This window comes from Papilio xuthus, unplaced genomic scaffold (genome assembly GCF_000836235.2).
Source record: "Papilio xuthus unplaced genomic scaffold, Pxut_1.1 DF828142.1, whole genome shotgun sequence".
In the NCBI taxonomy this organism is placed as follows: domain Eukaryota; kingdom Metazoa; phylum Arthropoda; class Insecta; order Lepidoptera; family Papilionidae; genus Papilio; species Papilio xuthus.
In genome coordinates this window covers 2,151,210-2,169,380 of record NW_013530507.1, presented here as the reverse complement: position 1 = coordinate 2,169,380, position 18,171 = coordinate 2,151,210, and the positions used below count along the sequence as shown (strand labels likewise).

Below are 18,171 nucleotides of genomic sequence, written 5' to 3'. Positions count from 1 at the left end.
GTTTTGTTCATAATTTGATTAACTCAATTTTATGAAAAATCTAGCAACACGTCGATAACACTGACAACATTGAGTGTTAATGTTGGTTAATGTCAGTAAATGTCATAATAGACATAACCTATAACTCTACTACTATCTTTTAATTTCGTTTACTTTGTTTATAAATTAAAAGAAACTAATAAAGGAAAAAATAACACCGAAGTGACTAAAATTCTTATTTTAAAATGTCAGCTGTAAAAAGGGTCCAGGTAACACACAATCGATACTTGGTTTTTTGGTTAGTTTTTTCTTCTGTATTATTAAGAAAATACGTATTCTGGTTACAGCAATGGGCTACATTTGCTCGTACATGGCATGTTTTTGATTGCAAATGGCAAGATCCGTATGAGTCGGCCGGCGTAATTAAAAAATATTTGATGGGTTTACACAAACCGATATATCATCCGATGAACGACTGTGGCGATGTTGTTGTGTGCATAAACAGTCGAGATATAGCATTAAGAGGCAATGATTGGAGACAACGAGCTTACTTCCACCACACCGGATACCCTGGCGGGGCTACTTGGACATTAGCATGGGAGCTGCATAGTAAAGATCCTACTATGGTAAGGTTTTATGAGTATTATAAGTGTAACATACTGATAAGAAGGAAGGGAAGGGTCTATAACAAATTAATTGTATTTCCTCTCGTAAGTGTGCATATCAGAGGTCTAATTTTAGTCTACTGTCCTTTTCCCCTCTTTTCTTATAAGGAAAGGATGGGATGGAGAAGTTGGCATGATGAAGGAGGAGATGCATAAGTAGGAGAAATATTCTCTTTATTTGCGTCGCCCCTTTCTATGATTAAAGGCAAGCAAAACATCTGCAATTGTGGATGTCTATTGCCAGTTTTGTTTTTCCACTATTGGTTTTTCGCAGGTGGCAACTTGCTTGTTTTTTTTCCTTATAATATAAAAAAATATATTTTTTACCTATTACTTTGTGCCTTAAAATTTAAATAAAGAAATCTTTTGAAGATTTTGATACCAGGCAGACTAGTTATGATATATTATACATTTTATTGCAGATTATCAAAAAGGCAGTATATAGAGCTCTTAAAGGAAATCTACAAAGGCGACACACTATGGAAAGGTTACTTATTTACCCTGGGGAAACTATACCAGATGACATAAAGCAGAATATTACAAACCAAATTCGTCAAATACGTCTTGTACCAACCAGGCTTGATCACATACCTGAAGAAGAAGTCCAGAAATATCCAAAAGTAATGGAATATCCGGAGGATTATGTGCTTAAATAAGTACAAGATAAGCTAAGTTACTTGTGCAGATTTTTATGTAGATTAAAACAGTGCAAATGTAGATAGTTGTCATATTAAATTGTCAAACATGTACTTGTTTATCATTATTATACATCAATTAACATAATTATTATAATGATGATTTTTTTGCTACGTAACAAAACACTGGCTCTTTACTTAATTGAATTTCTTTTTGCTGGGTGCCAGTATCTTTATATGATTTTGGGTGATCATTAAAGGTCAGAGTGAGTACAAATTTATATGGTGTGTGATTGCTTGTTTTTTTAATGCTACAAGACAAGAAAAACATTGACACTATGATATCATCTAAGTCCAAAACATGTCTAGCACAAGAAATATGGGAAAATATATAATATCACGATATATAGATCATAAATACGATATTTGGTAGATGTACATGATCCTCAGATCTTTTATTTTGGTTAAAATTAAATTAAAAACAATAAAAAAAAATTACAAAATATAATTTAATTTCATAGTTATCATTGTATGATAGTGCTCAAGGATGTTATGTTCCTTTATTTTTATTAACGAAGCATCGGGTTGTCGTAAATCTTGCCGGGGTAGTGTACATCGTAAAAGTCTTCGGGAAGTTCGACATTGATGGTCTCCAGCTCTGAAGCACTGATGGGTTCAAACACGTGTCCGATAAGAATAATATCAGCTGCACCAGCTTCTAAAATTTCATTCATTGGTGAATTTACGAAATTAATCGATGTACCATCATCATGAACTTCCTCGTTAAGTGGCATACCCGCAAAGGCGGATATCGCACTGTCTTCAGCAGCCGATTCTACGTTGTCAACGAAATGAACTGCAGCACCATCATCAGCCTGTTCAATAGGGGTGTCAACGAAGTTAACGGCCATTCCGTTATCGGAGAAGCGAGCGACATTTGAATCATCAGAGATTGGTTCCACAGGCGAGTCGACGAAGTCAATAGCTACTCCATCGTTAGCTTCCTCATTGGTCGGTATGTCAACGAATCTAACAATGTTGTCATCTTCACTGATCTCTTCGAAGTTGCTAGCTGAGCGAATGACATGCCCATTTGTCATATCCTCTTGTGGTGAATCTACAAAGTGTACAGCCCTGCCCTCATCCTCGTTCAATGGGGAGTTGACAAAGTTTACTGCGGTGCCGGAGTCCTGGCTTAGGTCGGCGTCTTGTGGCGCGAATAGACTCCTAAAGTCGAAGACGGCAGGCGCGTTTGGGGCCGGCAGAGCCCATGCTACTGATAATAGCGTGATCGCAACGAGCACTCGCATTTTAACTGCAACCAAAAATAAATGTTCTATAGAATATTTTCCTTACACAAGATTGAGCAAATCAAGCACTTTAAAACACTTGCACCAATTAAAACTTATTTTAAATAAAAAAAAATGCGTTAAATTTAACACTTTTAGTAAAATCTTACGAAGTTTGTATCGTACTGTTTGATACCTTTATTGAAATGTAAATAAATTAGAGTGCTGTTGGATGAAATAATATTTCAGTACTTACCTGACAGTTTTATTGTAAAACAAATCACAAATGATAACTTTTCCTCTTATATAGGTAATCAATATATAATTATCGTCTGCAAGATATTGATAGTAGCTACTTATCACAGAAACTTGATTTGTCCACGTACGTTTTGATTTGATATTTAATCCTAACACTTTTATACACTATTATTGTGTAATTACAAATTGTAGTTTTTGTCGTCTTGTTTTGCGTTCTTATTTTTGTAATAACAATATAATTCCATGTCGTGTTTCAGTGAAATCGCATTAAATGCATATTTCATTTCTTTTAACAAATGTAACTACCGTTGACTATAAAAAAATCTATATCAAGTAACTGTTAAAGGCGCTTTGGTGGTTACAAAGGGTTGTTTTCATAACGTCGGCATTGTATGTTTTTAAAGAGAAATAATGCATCAATAACAGCTTTGGTTTGTTTTTAAAATTCAATGATTCATTATGCTTAAATAAAATAATACCTAATACGCATTCACTCTTTCAAACTCTTATATTGTTATGGCTGAATGAACAGCGAGACGCCTAATATTAACAACTGTTTTATTCAGTGATCAACTCTCATAAACTTGTACAACACCGATGGAAATGCAGTGTTGCTTATGAGAAAGAGTACGCTATTAGAGGCCCCTCACATTACGATGCGACGTCGCACCTGATCCACATTATATGCCACACGTGCGTTGCTACGATACACGATATTTCAACGCAAAATGGCGTCATACACCGTGGCAAGCATTTATAAAGACTGTCCGCTTTTTTCCATAAGATAACGGGCAAATCAGCAGGAACAACGTGGTGACATCGACGTCCTTGGACGTCATTAACACCGGAAGAACTGCAGATGTGTGATGATTTACGCTGGATTCTTGAAGGAAACTAAATCGTACCGATTTGAAATGAACACTTCGTCTTCTATCTGTCTATTCGTTGGTACATGGCATATTGAGCAAGCACAGTAAAACGCATGGAAAACGCAACGTTAACGCATAAACAATATAACGCACTAATGTGGCATATCTCTTAAAGGATTCTATGTCGTATTGCTTTAAAAACAATTCCGCTACGCAGTAAAATCGCTCGGTAATAGTGGTGCTAACCAATGAACATAAACAAATAACAATAAATACTTTATTACTTGAAATATATTGAAAAACAATGAAAAACTTAGAAAAAACTAAGATTAGTTTATTATTATGTTCTTAGCGACCTATGACTTATATTTATTATGACTAATAGTTATGATTAATACGGTTTAAATGATGCATATTCGGTTCATAATGTCTATGGGCAATAAATTTCCGGCTTACATTTTTATAGTATTTGGGAAAACCATATCCTGTTTCTTTTGATAACATTGATGTCACTTATAGATTGTTAATGTTAACAAAGTTCGGTGAACGCAAAAAACCAGTACACATTATGTGCTGATAGTGCCTTGACATGAGTAGACGAATGATTGTTATCGAAGAGTTTAACTCTTGTACAGGAACTGGGACAAAAATATGAATGAAAGTACAAGAAAGAGTTTGGATTTATTGGAATCCAATAATTTTCGGTGTACAGTCAGTTCCATCACTTTCTTTATATATTCTTATCTATATATATAAAAATCAAGTGATGTTCGTTAGTCTCGCTAAAACTCGAAAACGGCTGAACGGATTTATCTTTTTTTTGTTTTGAAATGTTCTTGGAGGTCTAGGGAAGGTTTAAAAGTTGAGAAAAATTCGAATAACTGCCGGGAAACCCCTTTAGGAACCTTTTTTTTAATCCCGCGCGGACGGAGCCGCAGGCGACAGCTAATATTCTTATAAATTAGTATTTTGTGGACTTTGGAAGCGATTCTACGATATCCCACGTGATCAAGCATTTAATTTCCTCATTTATTTCACCATCAAAACTAAAAAAATCTTTATGACTAGTCTCTTTACCCATATTTTAATACCATATACATCGAAGCTTTATTACCGAGAGACCTCTAAGCGAGAGGCCTTATCCGGTCCCGATGGTCCTACCTAAATGAGTAACTCGGGATAGAAAGGAGCCTCTATAAACGAGAAATATATTGCGGTCTCTCTTACTCATGCTTATTCAGTTTCGACTTTGTTTATAGTTTGCAAAAACTAATCTTAATATATTGAATTTTTTTTTAAACTATGACAGTGACTCACGTGACGAAATCAGAGGTTATTAAGTCCGGCCCGCTAGAGAACTAGTTGTTTCGTATGTATAGGGGTAATTAATAAAACACAGAATATTCAATTAATAATTATAATAGGAATAAAGTATACATTCTAGAATAAACCAACGTTATTTATATTTCACTTATATAAACATCTCTTTACACCGAATTACCACTAAATATATTTGGCAATATAAAAAATAATGAATACATTAGACTCGAGATTTTTTAAATCGTATATAATATACAATTATTTAAAGTTGTTACAGCCAGAGTTATAAAGTAATTTTTTATTTACTTTCAACATTTTTATATAAACAAGTTTACTTTGCAATCCACTTGCCCCCTTTGTTGTAATCATTTAATAATGCGTACAATAAAAAATAAACAGACAGATAATAACAAAGTTATCCATAAGTTGTTGCTATCTTATCAATGTATGATGATTTGTTTTGAAATTTTTATATTTCTAAATACATTTCTTACATAAAAATAATTTCACTTACATAAAAACAAACAAATAAAAACATGTGTATGTATTAAATTATTTATTTTGTCTTATTTTTTCCAATTTTTTTTTATTTTCAACTTTTTTTTTTAAATCATCTTCGGGAAATTTGATAAAACGTTTGAATTGATAAAGTTCTAATAATTATATTATCATTGTTTAATATAAGTTGATTAATTTAATCTCAATAATTTATAATTTATGGACATAATACCTTTAATGCCAAATTGTTTAATCACTTTCAATAAAAATACGGATTGCGCAAAAAAAATCCTAATACGTCACAGGGGCATAGACAATTACTTTCAGCCGACTTCAAAAAGAAGGTTATCAATTCGCCTGTATGTTTTTTTTTATTAATTTAATAAATGGACACAAAAAAGTAATCTCTTTTTAAAATAATCCATAAAAGCCTCAAAAATAATGAGATCCTAATTCAGTTCTTTTGCCAATTTATACGATAATTTTATAAAAAAAATATATATTATTTTAAGCAATTAAATCGACAGAATATATGAAAAGTATAAATTAATCACTTAGAATAATGTTAGGTAATTTTTTTATATTCATTAAGCTAGTACTTGACCAAGATCCCACCTGACGTTAAGTGATGATGTGGTCATCATCACATGGTAGAAAAATAGTAAAGTGCAAATTCTCTGACTGTAACAATATTTGAAACATTACATGAAATATATTTTATTAAATAAGAATAAGATTATTATATTATAAAACAATTAGCTTAAAATATATAAACGAATGGAACAAAATCACATCCTAATCTTATACATAATAAGCAATCAAATAGTAAATAATTTTTCAAACACAATAAGTTTTTGCTACCTTATATTATGTAACTGTGTAGAAAACCAAATATACAAAACAGTATTATGTTTTTAAATCACATGAAAAATACATTTTTTTTTGTTTTATTACTTGATGAAATTGAATTTTTACAAAGGTTAATAAAAAATTCCTTTAAAAATTAACTTTGCCCTCATTCTGTCTTGTAATTTAAAAAAAAATGATTTAATGTATATGAAATTAATAGCATATAAGGAATGTGTACAGAATAAAACATTATATTTAGTTGTAAATCTACATATCATTTTCACCGTAAAAGTTATAAATTATTATATAATATGCGTGCAAATAAAATGATTGTAGACTTTGATGACGTCACCGTTGATCGCTAAGATCCGGGAAAGTGTGTCATTTGAGTCTCATATTTCTATTGTATTTTAAAACATATTACTGAAAAAATAAACATTAAAATTGGTACTTAATGGACGATTGTAAATGATACAATTACCTAACTTTTAAACATGAAAAACTCTTTATATACATTTATTATATACCACATAGATTATCTAAAGTTAGAAACGCAGAATTATATATTTTTAAACATCATGACTATTTCAATATTTCTAAAATTATATCCATACAAAATATTTAAAAAAAAATGTCGACTGACAACTATCTACAAAAAACCTGTTATGCATATACATGCATTTTATATTAATTTGGGACTACATTTAAAAATTTTTTTTTTATTAATTAGTAAAAAACACTTTTATGACCTATCTACGTAAATACAAATATTTAATATGAGAATTAACGATGTATGGACTATCTAAAGTGTACCATTTACAATGGGCCATGTGATGCAGATTAGTATTAATGGTGTAGATGTTAAGGTCGGATTTGGCGCATCAATGTCGATCAATCCCCCACTCATTTGATAGCGCGAGCCTCCGGAAGGAACGCGTCCCAGTAACGGATCGACTGAAAAACGTAAACAGCGTCAAGAAATTGACAGTTAACATGACATTTAAAGTTTCGTAAGACATTATTATAAAATAAATATGTAAACGGCAGATGTATTTGTCCGTTGTCGGTACCGACTAGAGTGAGCAACGGGCCGCGTCCGGCACCAGTCTCACTTACCCTGGTGGGCTCGGAACTCGGTGCCGACACCGGACAACTATGCGTGAGTGTTTTACCGACGGTTTCTGAGGCCTAGATCTCCGTTTAAAACATTGTTATCTCTGTGTTGTCAAAGAAAATGACAGGGATGACGATATATTTTATATAGAGATTTTGATGTCAGAAACCCACGGTTAGCCCTTTATATATTTTAAAAATATGTCGTTAGTTATGTAAACATGCACTGACCTGAGCTTGATGCTTCATATGTTCCTCAAGATACCGCAGTATGGTAGCGCGCAACTCCGCGACGCGCGTCTCCTCCCACCGCTCCAGTTCTTTCTTGATGACGCGAGAGATCGTGTCGAACTCTTGCTGACCTCTTTCCACTTTAGATTCCCACTAAATTGATATAAAAAATGATATGTAATCTCATTGTCTTCCATAAAAACAGTTCTTAATGATATTTACAAAAAAAAAACGCTTGAAGATATCAAATAAAATTGTATCGCTATAATGCTTTTTTTTAATTTTAGAAAAATATAAGTGCTATCCCTGCGTTTCTGAGACTAAAAACCCATTATCTCTGTTTTGTCTAAGATAACGATAGGTATGACGATACCTTTTATATAGAGTTTTTAGTCTCAGAAACCCACGGTAAATTACCTACATTCAAACTAACTGATGTTTGTTAACCTGATATCTTAATTAAATTCAAATAACTAGCTTACTGAACTTTGATTAACAATTTTCCTTACCTCAATAATCTCATTGGAGGCTTGTTCGATCTTCTCAGGTCTGTTAGCGAGCTCAGCCTTGGCCTTGTTCTCGCGCCGCTTCGTCAGCTGCATCTGTGCGTGCTGCCAGTTCTGGAACACCTGCAATTACATATATACATTAAATTATATACAAAATGCTTATATGTAGTTTACCCCGCACAATAATAATATATTAAGTGCCTTTACATATAAAAATCGAGTCGATAGCGCTGAAAGTGTTAACAAATCTGAGCTTGTTGGCTATTAATTGCTGAAATAATTACAATCAAACCAAGATAAGTGAGAATAAAAGGTTTCATAGGTTTCTCTTCCTTTTTATGGAGTTCGTCCGTTGGTCCCCGTTGATAACTCAAGCTTACCCAAGTTTGACTGTATTCATATCCAATTTAACTACATACCTTAACTCTTTCATGGAAAACATCCTTAATAGCACCGATCAGACCGAGATAATCTTTTATATGTTCAGTTAATACATAAAAGTCTGTATTCGACTGCTCCATTCTTAGGTGTTCAATCTGTGGACAAACAATTACCTTCATAATTGATAACTTTATTATATAAAAAGATATTCACATCCAGTTTATAATTAATTACATACTAGCTGTCGGACGCGACTCCACTGTATTAAAAAAATTTAGTAAGTAGCCTATGTATTCTTCCAGACTTTGTTCTACATCTATGCAAAATTTCATAGAGATCCATTGAAATGTTTCCGAGATACCTTTGAACAAACATCCATCCATCCATCATCTAAACATAAGCATTTATAATATTAGTAAGATAGTAAAATGTACATAATATCTTAAACCAGAAAACGGCCAGCGTCTCAAATAAAATTACATCAGCCGTAATAATATTTCGATGGCACTGTATGCACCTTCTCATGTAAATCAGCGAGATGTGAGAGTGCTCTGGAGAGAGGAGGGTGCGGGTCCGCGGCGGAGAGTGCGGCAGCTGCGCGCGCCGCGTCGTGCGAGCGCGCCGCCAGCTCGCGTCGCTCCCCCGCCAGCGCCTCACAAGCACCGCACAGCCGACGTAACTGCGCCTCCAGACCCTCCACACGGGCTATGCGCTCCTCAAACCACTGAACACATATATTATTTAACTTGTTTAGTGCTAACAATTTGCATATCTTTGGGCTGAGAAGTTTACTTTTATTCGTAAATAGTAATGACGCTAAATGTTTTATCAAAATTTAAGTTCAGAATTAACTATTGATATAAATCATCATCAGCTCACTATATTTCCCCACCCAAGGGCTCGGGGTGTGATTACTCCATAGCCATATAAATAATTCTATTCAATTTTACAATATGAAGTAATAGTCACTATCTAATAGGTTTCATTGAAAAAAAAAACAAATCAGGAAAGAAGACAAAAGGAAAAATGTAAACTTACAGGGTCAGACTCATCCATTCTGTAAGTGATTTTGTTGACAGTCTCTCCAACTTTGTTGAAAAGTCGCAACATTCCCGCACCGCTGAGCGCTGATGTGCTCGTAGCCTTAGGCAGCTCTGTATCTAATTTAATACAAATTAAAATACATGAAAACCTTCCATACGTCATAAAGTAAAAACTTAAATTTTTCGATAAAACATATAATAATTTGATAAAAACTTCTAACTTACCGGATTCAAGAAACTCTCTAAAGTCTGGATCTATACAGAGAACGGGATGCTGCGCGACTCGGTTCAGAAAGCGCTCGAGGGCTGCGCGACGCCGTTCCACAAACTGCGACTGCAGACTGGCAGATGAGTTGGTGCCATTAGCACTCTCCGTTGACGGGGTCGATGTCATCTTTAGTTTTGTTGTACCTGAAATATTAATATGGAAAAGACTTTTCTTTCTGCACTAATAAAACTAATTTTAATTAACTTTGTACAGTAAAAGTGGACAGTTGCAATGTTATGATCCTATATTATTGTGAAACTGATGAAACTGTACCTTCAAAGAGATTGTGTTAAACGACAAAACATTTTAATACAAGTCTTTAGTGATTTGAAACCCACAGTTACTTAAGAATAAAAATTTCTTACCAACAATACTCTTTTCCGGAGCCGGTGGTATAATTCTACCGGAGCGAAGATATTTCTCAGTTAATTTCTCATGGAGACCTAAGAAATCACTAAAGCGTCTGAGGACAGTAAACTCATGCCTGCTGAATATTGGCATATTTGTTTTGGTTAGGACATGATAAGCTACATATGAGCTCATGCCTTCACCAATCTTTTGAGGTTCTGTTACAGTAATTATTATATTATTGGCACGTTCTGTAGCTATCTGGAAAATAAAAAAAATCAAATGTTAAATGGATGTACAGTAGACTCACATACTCAGCGACAAAGCGTCTTAAGCGTGAAAGCTTATTATGCGGGAATGAGATATAAGTGATACTCTATACTATGAAATTACTACTACTTTATTAGTATTTATGTAATTTCGTATATATATGTATTGAATGATATATTTATAAATGTTACATAATTTGTTTAATCATTATTATATGTTATTTAGGGTACACTTATTTTGGATGACAGGAAAATGTTGATGATTAGTAGTAATAAATGGAATACAATTTAAATATTGAAGTGCGTTTTCGCTTTTATTATAAATACTACATTGCGACTTAAATCATTCAACTAACAATGCCTGTGCGTCTGATAAGATTGGAGTTGTTTCATCTCCATATCATTTCATGTGAGAAATCGTATTAAACATCAATAAGGGGGGTTCTACTGTATTACTATACTATAAAATTGAATCTTTAAAAAAAACTACATCTTTTTACTTATAACATTATTAAATTGAATGTGTGGTTGGATGGATGTTTGATTGAAGGTATCTCGAGGACAGCTTATGGATTTGGTTGAAATTAGGCATATATGTAGCACATGATCTGGAAGAATGCATAGGCTACTAATTAAGCTTTTTTTAAAATTTAAGATCGCTAGTAATATATAAATAAAACCTGTGTTATTAAGTTATGGTAATCAACCAATTACTTAGAAAATAGACACTTCTAGTGACAATCTTTAATTTGAATATTTTTATTAATCTTAATTTAATTCCTTACTTTTAAATTGTAAACCTTAATTACTATGAACTGAGTCACAAAGACTTACCTTGATTGAGTCATACTTTAAGCTTTGATAATAAAATTAGATAAGTAGAAAATATGTTATAAACAAATCCTTCACTTTAGTTAAATTGTTTTGATATGAATTAAGTGAAAATATTATCAGTACTTTTAAAGATGACAGGTTACCAGGTTAATGACCTCTCGAAATGAACGTCTAAATGAACTTGCATACATTTTAAATGAACATATTTTTGAGCCAAGAGTCCTTTAATCCATTTGACATAAAAGATAATTTGATAAATAAAAAATATACTAGTTAAAGCAAATATTCAAAACAATACATTGAGCTCTAAAATAAAGACGAAAGTGTTTTGTTTGATTAAAAATAATTTTATTTTAATTGCAATTAACAGTTTAAATTCTTTTAAAGTATATTTATTAACTGACCTCTTCCATAATAGGGCTCCCAACTACAGCTGGCATGGATGACATATCCGTTATTGATACTTTCTCCAAAGACTCACTTGTACCATTTACTTCAGAATCCAGGCTTACTTCCTGTAACACAGAATTTATAGATATAAAAAGTAATCACAATATGTCTGCTCAAACTTATGTTGGGTACTTATTTTAGAGTGTAAACATTAAATTGACTCATTTTTTTTCAGCAGTGGCTCCACCTAACAATGTGCATTTGCTGTTAACTAAAAGCTATATTAGTTTGAATCATGAAATACAGTATTTAATTTGTATTTAAACTCGAGTTTTACATGAATTTATATAAGGAGCTAGGTGATAAGTCCTTAGTGAATAGTAACGACGATAATAACAGGATTAAGTCTTAAAGTACAAGAAATAATAATAGGCTTATTTTACATTAGATCGGAAAATAAAAATTGTTCTTGAAGGTGAATAACATTTATTTAGCATTGTTATCATTCTTCAAATCGTAATTATAGCAATTATGAGTAATAATTGCTTATTATATTGCTAATTTTTATGCCAATAAATACGTAGTTCCTTAGTTTATAAGTTGAAATGAACACTAAACAAAAAGGGGCGTCAACGAACTCTACTGGATACCGCTAAATTAATGTACACCGAAGTAATTTTTAGGAGATTCTAATAAGAAATACCTACCTGAACCGCTGAAGCAAATAGATCTTCCTCGTCTCTGTTGTCATTGTTGATATCAACAGTGCTAAAAACCGGTGCATCGGTCTCTTCAGACATTTTCAATTAATTTTATAGCACCACGTATTTGATAATGTCAGAGTAAAATGATGTTTTTAAATCAATGGCTCAAAGAGGGAAGATAAAACTTTAGTGATGCGTTATGTTGATGGATTGTCAAATTAGCATTTTGACAGATGTTCGTGTGGCATCACAGATTACTTTCACAATGTTTTATTCGGATTACATAGAAATAAAACGAAATTAATTGATAACATGGAAGTTATATATATTTAGTGTTTTTATATTCTTCAAACTCTTCTATAGTTAATAAAAATTATGGAAATAGCAAGATTTGTTTGAAAAGTGTTGCAGTATACGGGTATTTGTTATTCCGATTGGTAGTGACATGTCATCATATTTAAGATCTCACAAGCAAATTGTCAATGTCAAAAACAATCAAAACTTCAACATCAACAACTCAAAATAAAAAAAACGCCGTGTCAACAAAATAAAACTGGAATTCCTACCTCAACAAGAAAAATATAAACGTATTTAACGTTAATATATATTAACTGGTTATAGATTGTGAACTTAAAAAGTTAGTTACACTAAGAATGCACGAATATTGAATACGTCTATGATTGCAGGATTGTGTTATTATTATTTTTTTAATTTTTGTAGATGAGTGCCACCGACAACAAAAAGAAATCTATACCGGTAGCGCCGGTGCCACCAGCGGGTGTTCCAGTCAATCTATTATCAAGCGTAGCTCCGCCTTCTGAACTTCCCAACTTTGTTACAGCTTCCCCAGTTTTACAGGTACATAAAATGCTTTTTATAGTAAGCTAGCCGTTGCCCATGACAACGTCCCCGCTGAATTATAATACAAAAACTTAATCATTATCCTCTATGTTCTACATAATAACAAGCATTCATTCATCCATCCATTTTTCAGGGACCTATAACAGTAGATACTGAAATATTATTCTATCAATGATAATTTAAGCTACCCGTAATGGCATTTTGTTAGTGTGTAATATCAAATTTGTTCAATCAAACTATGAAGATTGCGACATAATTAACCTTTTCAAATACTATTTTTAGAAGCCAAGTGTCATTGTACCAGTGTCACAGCCAGTGCAACCTGCTGCAGGTGATCATGCCGTGATTGACTCATCACAACAGGAGACTTTTAGGTAGTATTCTAACTGTAGAAAAAGAAGTTATTTGTATCATTTTACAATTTACATTTAAGTTTATGAGTATGAAAAACAAACTTAGTAAAGTTCAATTATGAAAGTGTAGCCTTTGATAAAAATATTTTTTTTAATTGCATAAGAACAGTTAAATAAGGGAAGAGTCTTAAATAAAGCAAATAAACATGAATTTCTGTCAGTCATGTATATAAATGTACATTTTATATTTTCATTGAAATTGTAAGAAATTTAATTAATTTAATTTTTAATTGTATTGCTTGATAGTTACTTTCATTCAAGTAACATGTAGATATACTTTATTGCATTTTTTTTAAACACAAATGAACATAAATATTTCAATACTGTTATAATAAAGAGATACATTAACAATATGGATATAATTTTGATGATTAAGCCTAATATACTTTACAGTCCTGCAATACCACCCAACAAGGGTGAGCCCACTCTTCCGATCAGATCACCCGAGGATTCTCAAGCCACACAGTCTCCTGAACCACCTTCCACACCAGAAATAGATAAAATTGGTTTGTATATTTTATATCTATAAATATTGTAATTAAAAATTTATTTACATAAAAGAGAAGTAGAGGATGTGATTTGGTCTTTACATTGAATGTAATAGCAAAATTTAATCTCAAGTTTCTGTTGCCAAAGTTAGTGTTTTCTGTAGTTTGTCTCGGTACCGATCCAATGATAAATATTTCCTTTAGGATTTATGCTATTTCATGAATTACTTTTCTTTAATTTTATGAATTATATTTATTTTATTTTTCTGTGAAATTTAGTAATCTGATCATTCCAATCCTATACCCTGTGCTTTCTTATAATTGTGAGATTCTGTTGTATACTGTGGTGTCTGTTTTAGGTGATATAATGCCTGGTAGTGGTCTGCTGACATGGATGAAGGGTGCGGTATCCTCAGGTGGTATACTGCAACGCGTTGCGGAGAAAGCCAAGAGCTCAGTTGATACCATGATCACAACACTTGACCCACAGATGAAGGAGTACTTAAGTATGTATCTTTGTATCACTGCCATACCCAGAGTTATTTAATCAGTCTCTTAGTGTAGATTTCTAATTCTATGTAATGCGCAGTCCTTGTTTAGTCTTTTTTATTGCAGATTTAGAATGAAAAATTGATATAATCCCCAAATGTGAATGTATATCGGCATTCTAGAGTCTTATCATACTTATAGGCTTGAGTTTTGTCATCGGAAGTTGATTAAATTAAATGTATGTCATGTTAGCTGTGATAAAAAAGTATTAATTACAGAATTTTGTTTTCAATTATGGTACTTATCTTTCAGAAAGCGGCGGAGACTTATATATAGTTGTAGCATCAGATAAGGAAGTCAAAGTATCACCAATTAGAGAAGCATTCCAAACTGTTTTCGGCAAAGCGACTGTTGTGTGAGTATATTATGTACATAACTCTTTCAAACATAAGTTTAGTAAATATAAATTTAAAATATATATTAGAGCGCCTTTAAATATTTAATAGCAATGTTATACAACATTAAAATTAATATTTGAGAAACTTAGGAACAATTACCGATACATTTTTTTTTATTTTCCAATTGTTGGCCTGTGAACTTGGCCATATTTTTACATTTTTCCACCAAAAAAAATGTGATTTATCGGTTTTTCTTCCGAAGCTCGTCATGTGAAATGCATTTGCATTTGGTTCGTCAGGTGCGTGAATACTTTGCGGTGTGTTTTTTTTTTGTCAAAAAGCCTCAATTTAATATTTATTTCTGTGTACATTTCTATTGAAGCGTTATAAGTAAAAAATATATATATTATATAATATGCAAGCGGTGAGGCGGCACAAAGCGATGTGACAGCCGCGCAGCCGGTAGGTTACGCGGCTGCGTACGCGGCGGCCAAGCAGCGCATTGCTCACGTGCGCTCCACCTGCGCGCATCTCACCAACAACGTGCCTGTCCTCGCTATAGAGAGCTATCTGCAGGAGACCGTCAGTGACAGGTGATATACCATACACGTCCACCGGGACTTTCTTATTTATTTATTTAAATACACCAACAGGTAAATTATAAAACATGCGAAAAAACCTTATAATAAAAGCAGAAACTGATAACTTATCCCAATTATAGGTGTTCACATAATACAAGCCCAGTGAAGTAACAAAAAACACCAAAATCTTATATAAACAAGAATTAATTGAATGAAGCAAATTATATAAAAAAATTGATCGCGAAAGTTTAAAAAGTTACCTATAACATGCCCGCGTGCATCATCTACCCAAGTCTCGTCAAAATCAAATCCACCCGTTTAGGAGATTACTCGGAAGAAATGCTCAAAAACAGACAGACAAAAATTAAAAAAACAATCTATACATCTAAATTGTTGCAAGGCATATAACGATATATTTTCAATATAAATATTTTTCTATCACGTCACCATATTAATTAGGTAATTTATATAATCGCATCTTAATATATGAAAACAGTAGGCCGACCATCAACAGACCACAAACAAAACGGAACTGAACCAATACAACTTAGGGACCTTCAAGAAGCGGGCATACCATTTCCTTAAAGGCCGGCAACGCATCTGTAGTTCCTCTGGTGTTGCAGATGTCCATGGGTGTCGTTGATCACCTCGGTGTTAATTAAATTAACTGCCTAAAAAATAAGTTTCACGTTAAAAAGTAGCCGATGTCCTTTCTCAGTCTTTAGACTGTTTTTGTACCAAGTTTCATTTGAATCGGTTCAGTAGTTTTTGCGTGAAAGAAAGACAGACAGACATAGTTACTTTCGTATTTATGATATTAGCAAGGATTAAGACAAGTTGATATGAGCAGGTGGTACGAGATATCACTGGTGTTGCTGTCCCAGCCGTCGCTGGGCATCGAGCTGCAGCTGCAGAGTCAGGGCACGCCGGTGCCGGCCGCAGCTGTAGCCGCGCTGCTCGCCGCCACGCCCGCTGACTATGCGCACGCGCAGACCGGCTACGCGCTCACTGTAGGATCTGTCATGGCGGACAGTTTACATGTAATTTCTTTTCCTATAAATCACACATCATCATCATCAGCTTTCCATACGTCCCCACCGAGGGGCTCGGAGCCTACCCTAAGTTAAGGTTGATAAGGCCATAGCCAACCACGTTGACTTCACACATATCTTTGAATTACTTCTCAGATATGTGCAGGTTGCATCACGATGTTTTCCTTCACCGTAAGAACGTCGGATAAATGTACATATGTAAATCGGAAAACACATTGGTACATGGCGGGATTCGAACCCAGGACCTGCATGATTGCAAGTCAAGTGCTTGACCCTTGAGCCACCAAAGCTCACAAATCACACATTTCACGGGAATATGAATACATATTTCTAATTGATAGATGTAATTTCAAATTTTATATGTAATTTTTTCAAATTTTCTGTCATCTGAAAAATACAAGATGGTTGCCGCCATAAAATGGCGGATTGAAATTTATTTGTTTTGTTCTCGTGATCAAACCTAAATAAAAGTAAAAGAAAAACTATTTATTTATAATTTCATATAATTTTTTTTAGGTGCCTCATACAGAGTGGCAGGAGGCGACAACTGGTGTTAGTAGAAGAGAAATCCTTTCCCTGGCTGCGCGGTCTCTCGCCGGTTCATACAAAAAGTTACTCGCTATATCTGCCGCCGAGACTTAACATGTAAAAATGCAAATGGAATTATAGATCTAATCTGACACGTAAGTCTGAGATAAACTTATTTGTTTTAATCTCTTATCGATTTATCGCGTAATTCATTTAATATTTATCATTATCGATTTTGATCCGAGTGACGTTTTATTTAGAAAAAAAAGAACTAATAACAGAGGAATGTGTTCTTCGTCTTATAAATGTAGTTAAACCTCGAGATTATAAGATTTTTACATTTATATTGTAAATTTTTCTTTTTTTCCTTTGTTTCAGGCAAAATTTTATTAATTATGAGAAAACTTTATTGTAATATACATTTGTAATTAATAATACACCGATTTAGTTAAGATGTTAATAAATATTATCGGAGAAAAAGCGTTTCATTTTTTTTTAATTTGAATAGAGATGAATTGTTTATGGTATGTGCCATTCCTCTTAAAATTATTAATTTGGTATATAAGGTAGTATTATGTATCTCTTATCTTTTATTTTTTTCTATGTAAGAAATAGGATTGATATTTGTATTAGAAATATTTTATCTATGTAAATAAAATAAAATTATTTTTTATAACTGGCAACATTTGTTATGAACATATGACGTTGTTGTGTTTAATAAAGTGAATTCATTCCAATTATTTTTGGGTGTTTTATTTACCCAGTATTACCATAGTTTAAATTCCTTTTCTGAAATAAATACAGCTTTATGTTTACTAACATTTCAAGAGAGCTTTGACTCCCAAACTAAGTTGTCCATCCAACTAAAATACTTATAAAAAAATTGTTAGTGGAGGAAGAGCCTAATCG

General features: G+C 33.0%; 4 protein-coding genes across 4 annotated transcripts; 2 read left to right on the top strand and 2 right to left on the bottom strand.

Annotated features, from left to right (window-relative positions):
- Positions 1-139: 139 nt before the first annotated feature.
- Positions 140-1,391, top strand: mRpL13 (mitochondrial ribosomal protein L13). Its single transcript, XM_013307570.1, has 3 exons — positions 140-248; positions 327-605; positions 1,067-1,391. Exons 1-3 carry the CDS (start codon positions 225-227, stop codon positions 1,298-1,300), a joined length of 537 nt encoding a protein of 178 aa, XP_013163024.1. The 5' UTR covers positions 140-224; the 3' UTR covers positions 1,301-1,391.
- Positions 1,392-1,768: 377 nt separating this feature from the next.
- LOC106114383 (uncharacterized) lies at positions 1,769-2,917 on the bottom strand. Its single transcript, XM_013307569.1, has 2 exons — positions 2,825-2,917; positions 1,769-2,594 (listed from the first exon to the last, which is right to left on the bottom strand). Exon 2 carries the CDS (start codon positions 2,587-2,589, stop codon positions 1,849-1,851), a length of 741 nt encoding a protein of 246 aa, XP_013163023.1. The 5' UTR covers positions 2,590-2,594; positions 2,825-2,917; the 3' UTR covers positions 1,769-1,848.
- A 3,596-nt stretch (positions 2,918-6,513) lies between these two features.
- Snx1 (sorting nexin 1) lies at positions 6,514-12,668 on the bottom strand. The gene is made up of 10 exons (XM_013307729.1): positions 12,456-12,668; positions 11,763-11,873; positions 10,273-10,516; positions 9,865-10,050; positions 9,635-9,756; positions 9,114-9,320; positions 8,635-8,751; positions 8,216-8,335; positions 7,707-7,859; positions 6,514-7,316 (listed from the first exon to the last, which is right to left on the bottom strand). The coding sequence occupies exons 1-10, from the start codon at positions 12,546-12,548 to the stop codon at positions 7,266-7,268; spliced, it is 1,404 nt and encodes a 467-aa protein (XP_013163183.1). The 5' UTR covers positions 12,549-12,668; the 3' UTR covers positions 6,514-7,265.
- Positions 12,669-12,987: 319 nt separating this feature from the next.
- LOC106114066 (protein PRRC1) lies at positions 12,988-17,625 on the top strand. The gene is made up of 9 exons (XM_013307142.1): positions 12,988-13,089; positions 13,173-13,310; positions 13,596-13,687; positions 14,120-14,232; positions 14,574-14,720; positions 15,016-15,118; positions 15,524-15,694; positions 16,533-16,722; positions 17,251-17,625. Exons 2-9 carry the CDS (start codon positions 13,173-13,175, stop codon positions 17,374-17,376), a joined length of 1,080 nt encoding a protein of 359 aa, XP_013162596.1. The 5' UTR covers positions 12,988-13,089; the 3' UTR covers positions 17,377-17,625.
- Positions 17,626-18,171: the final 546 nt, after the last annotated feature.